The sequence below is a fragment of the Schistocerca cancellata genome, chromosome 1, assembly GCF_023864275.1.
Source record: "Schistocerca cancellata isolate TAMUIC-IGC-003103 chromosome 1, iqSchCanc2.1, whole genome shotgun sequence".
Classification (NCBI taxonomy): domain Eukaryota; kingdom Metazoa; phylum Arthropoda; class Insecta; order Orthoptera; family Acrididae; genus Schistocerca; species Schistocerca cancellata.
This window is the reverse complement of record NC_064626.1, coordinates 1,269,451,876-1,269,456,874: the sequence shown is the minus strand read 5'-3', so window position 1 is coordinate 1,269,456,874 and position 4,999 is coordinate 1,269,451,876. Positions and strand designations below refer to the sequence as shown.

Here is a 4,999-nt window from a genome sequence, read left to right as displayed (position 1 = left end):
TTAGCAAGTGTGATGGTAAACTTGAATATTCACCATCCAACATTCATCTACTAGATGAAGATATGAGATATCAAGAACAAAGTTCAACACAACTTAGACGGTAATGTGTCAATCAAGGTAGTGAGGAATCAGATGGATTCACTATGGTTCAGCAGTCATTTTACAAGATTGCTACAAAAGTAAAAAACATTTCACGACAAAGTTACATGAAGCCAAAGTATAACTGACAAATAAAAGGTGAAAGCAGCTGAAATGGTGCTTCAGATCCCACAGAGTGGAGTTCAATGACACTGAAGTAAAATTTTGATAACTAGTAAAATCAGTGAATGGATCAAACTAAACTACATAGTCTCGCAGCATATTGGCATGAAAATAGTATACTGAATTTGGCCTTCCAAAACAGTTTTACTGAGGAAGACTAAAATAACTCCATCCTTCAAACATCACATTAATGCTCAAATGGCAGCTACTGAAATAAGTGATTGTGAAATAGAAAACAACACACAAAACAGAGGGAAGCAAATGGGCGAAATTAAATACCTTTGTGATGCTGTACAGATTTTGCAAAAGAACTTGCTCCCCATCTAGTTGTACTTTGTTGTAGATATCTGGAGCAGTGAAGCATTCCTGTTTTTACTATTATGACCTTATGGATAATGTAAATCTACCCTGTAGAAATCAACATGGATTTCTTAAAAAATAATTGTGTGAAAACCAACTTGTTCTATCTGGGTGAGCCATAAGCAACAAGTAAGTCCCCAGCCTGATACCATGTTCCTGGACTTCTGAAAGACATTTGATACCATTTCACACTGTCACATTCTGAACAAACTATGAGCTTATGGAATATTAGGCCAACTTTGTGGTCACAATGAGGACTCCCTGAGAAAACTCTACAGATGAATGTGAAAGTTGCAGTGAAGACTTACATAAAACGTAGAAGACCAGCTGAGTGTCGACACATTGCACGGGACCTTTACTCTTGACAGTTCATTTTGAGAAATATTCTTCAAGAATTGTTGTGATTTAAAAAGACTGACAGATCCACATTTAAAATATTGATTATCTACAACAGAGGTTCTCAAATGTTTCAGACCTGCACAATCCTTTGATCTAATGGAGAGTAATCGAGCCCTACCTTGTTCCCTTCTTCCACAAACTTTTATTATCTTTAGATGTTTGCAAAGGTGTGTAAGTCAGTACCCCTAAATGGTAAAAAAAAAATTCATCCAATTTTACCTAATATTATTTTGACACGTAGTTACAGTATGACCTACTACTGATAAGCCTAATAACAATCTTCTGTCGAAGAATAAAGTTTATTTTAAAAATAGAATGATCAATTTCTTGTAGTACATCTGACTAAATGTATAACAAAAAATATTTGACATACTGAGTGGTGGAATACTGCAGTGACAATTATGACATCATGATCAAATTCAGAAGTCGAGGGAACTGAGCTATAGCTAAGATGTGTGTCAAAGTTCTATTCTTCCTTTACACCTTCTGATGCTCAAAAGGACTATTTAAGCATCTTTATGTTTATTAGCTCCCCCTTGAAAGACTAGGTAGTTTCATGTGACACTACTATTTACAAGAGAATTTATGTCACTAAACTCTTTAATTTTCTAATGTTTTTCACAGGATAGACATGCTGCTACTATAAATGGTTCATGGTATAACCACAAGGTGTAAGTAGGTACTTCCTTACAAGAAAACGATACAGCAAAAAGAGGTTTTGACAAATACAATACAAATAAAGTTTAAGGCAACGATATACAGAAAATTTATAGCTTGTTTCAGACCGTCCCTTTTAGGTGGTCCTCCCTTGCCTTTTTTCCTCTTAAAATCGCTTCTTTAAATAATTTGCAGTATAATTTCATTGCACAGGGGGTGTCATCATTTCCTGGCACTGGATATGTAATCAAATTTGGGTTACAATTTGTGTCCACAATACCAATCGTCGGGATAGTCATTTTGGCGCAATCTCTAACTGCTGTGTGCTCGGTGAGAATATTGTTCAGTGTGTTCAGGAAAATACACAAATCAGGTAAACGAGTAACAGCACCAAACTGAAAGGTTGAATTTGTTAGAACACCACCTCTCCAAAATCGCGTATGAGCGAACTCTTTGCACTCCTTTGCTGTTCGTTCCACTAGATGAGCATTCTGTGCCCCACGACAAATGAATAAAATTATGCCATCTCTGTAGGCCACATGAGCTGCAAAGTTCAGTGCTTGACGTAGATGGTAGGCAGTAATGTCCAGGTCGAAAATAAGATGCCCAAGCCGTGATCCGAAAATGAACGGCTTCATTCTTTCGTCCAAGGATCCTTCTTTGTGGCCGAGATGCACCCTAGCATTAAATAAATCACGCACGGTAAACAAATCATGTACATGAAAGTAATCTGGATGTTCCAGCGGTGAAAGTTGAGGTTTATTCTCCTCTACACTAACACTTTCCAACGTCTTCGGCAAAGCTTGGGAAGTAAAACTGCGTCGATTGTTGGCCACTGAAACAATAATAATAATAATAATAATAATCACTCAATACACTTACACGATCACAAATATAGAATACATCACATACATTCAGCAACAGAAAGATTCACATTAAGCAGAAAGGAAGGAGGAACGGGATTTATCGACATAAAAAACCTACATTATGGACAAGTAGAAAAGTTAAGAAAATTCTTTATAGCACGAGCAGATACTAGCAAAATACATAAAGCTATCACTCATATAAATACGTCGGCTACACCATTGCAATTTCATAACCACTTCTACAACCCTTTAGATCACATAACATCAACAGATATGAAGAAAGTAAATTGGAAAAAGAAAGCACTACATGGCAAGCACCGGTATCATCTAACACAGCCACACATCGATCAAGTCGCATCCAACACAGGGCTAAGAAAAGGCAATATATACAGTGAGACGGAAGGATTCATGATTGCAATACAGGAACAAACAATAAACACCAGATATTACAGCAAGCATATTATTAAAGATCCCAATACCACAACAGATAAATGCAGATTTTGCGAACAACAAATAGAAACAACAGATCACATCACAAGCGGATGTACAATACTAGCAAATACAGAATACACCAGAAGACATGACAATGTAGCAAAAATAATACATCAACAACTTGCTATACAACATAAACTAATAAAACAACACGTTCCCACATACAAGTATGCACTACAAAATGTACTGGAGAATGATGAATACAAATTATACTGGAACAGAACCATTATAACAGATAAAACAACACCACATAACAAACCTAATACTCGCCAATAAAAATATGAAATTAACACAACTAATCGAAATATCCATACCCAATACAACAAATATACAGATGATAACAGGAGAATAAATTGAAAAATACATCCAACTGGCTGAGGAAGTCAAGGACATGTGGCATCAGGATAAAGTTGACATTATACCAATTATACTATCAACTACAGGAGTCATACCACACAATATCCACCAGTACATCAACGCAATACGGCTACATGCAAACGTATATATACAACTACAGAAATCTGTAATTATTGATACATGTCCAATTACCCGAAAGTTCCTAAATGCTATGTAACATATACCGGACAGTTAAAAGGTCCGCGTCACTTTCCATTTTTTAACCAGACATAACGTCTGAGAAAGGAAATAATAAATAATAATAATAATAATAATAATAATAATAATAATATGTTGGCCACAACAGGTTTGGATTTGGCGCAAAAAAAAAAAAATCTTACCCACAAGTGCCCATAACCTCCTCATCGGTACCATGTTTGTTTACAAACTTCACAGATATCAAAGAGCTTCAAATACACAATGCAACGTGCGGTCATTAAGTATGGGAATACAGGCGTCTAAAGCTAGCGAAATGAGGGATGCTCAACTACCGGACCTACCGATAGATGGCTCTACCAGCTGATTACTGTCGTCTGTATTGCCCGCCCTATTCGAATTTGCCAAGAAGTTTCTCTCGGTCTGTACGGTGTATAAGGAATTAAGGATTATCGAAATGGTGATTTCTTGTTCCGCTTTCAACTGTACGAAACGATGGAGTAAGGAAAGTGACTTATCATTTCACAGGTAATAGGACTACCGATACAATACGATAACAATACAGACTTCGTGCGTTTCCTAATTCGATGTTTTTGAACAGCTTTCCTCTGAAGTACGCAGAGCCGCTAAAGAAGTGGATTACTTCCATGAAGTGGAAAGATTTTAATCCTACGTCTTGCAGTTTTCTTTGCGGAAACCTTTTCCGGCAAGGTGATTACGTAGTGAGCCCTGGAACATGGAAGAAACGTTTCAGACCCGAAGCAGTGCCATCAGTTTTTGACTTTCCGGCACATTTGATGCCACCAAATAAACAGCCACGACGACATGTTAGGATTTTGTGTGACAACTATGCTTCTCCATTTGAGGTAGCTAATGAATTTCCTTGCTATGTGTATGCTTTTTGACTTTTGTGAATTTATTTCGTACGGACACAAATGGGCTACATAGGTCTAAGCAGTGTTGTAATACAGGTCCATATTTTTGTTTTTAGCGTTCTGTCCTGGAATCCGTGCTCGATTTGCCCACTGCAGAAGCTACTGATTGCGTGGAGAATGTTGTCAATGAGAATTCTTCTGTGGAAAGCATGTCCCATTTATCCAATGTAGAAGCTGCGAATTGTGTCGAAAACGTTAGTATAAGGATGTTTTCACATCCCCAAAGTTTTCTTATAATATTTTTTCATCAAGCCTTGAGTTATTTCAATCATATATAACGAAATTATTTGTTTATTTCAGAGTGCAGTTGGTTCTTAAGTAATTGATTGTGGTATACAGTCGAAAGGAGAAATGGAAGACAAGGCGACCGAAACTTGCAATTTTTTCTCAGACAGTGTGCATGAATTAAAACGTAAACTGAAGTGCGCCCGTGAAAAACTTCGAAGAAGAGAGAAGAAAGTGTTTTCCAAGGATGAC

The 4,999-nt window shown here is 36.9% G+C and overlaps 1 protein-coding gene across 1 annotated transcript; it reads right to left on the bottom strand.

Moving 5' to 3' along the window:
* Positions 1-1,590: 1,590 nt before the first annotated feature.
* On the bottom strand, positions 1,591-3,873 carry LOC126095009 (28S ribosomal protein S2, mitochondrial). The gene is made up of 2 exons (XM_049909671.1): positions 3,773-3,873; positions 1,591-2,512 (listed from the first exon to the last, which is right to left on the bottom strand). The coding sequence occupies exons 1-2, from the start codon at positions 3,804-3,806 to the stop codon at positions 1,800-1,802; spliced, it is 747 nt and encodes a 248-aa protein (XP_049765628.1). The 5' UTR covers positions 3,807-3,873; the 3' UTR covers positions 1,591-1,799.
* Positions 3,874-4,999: the final 1,126 nt, after the last annotated feature.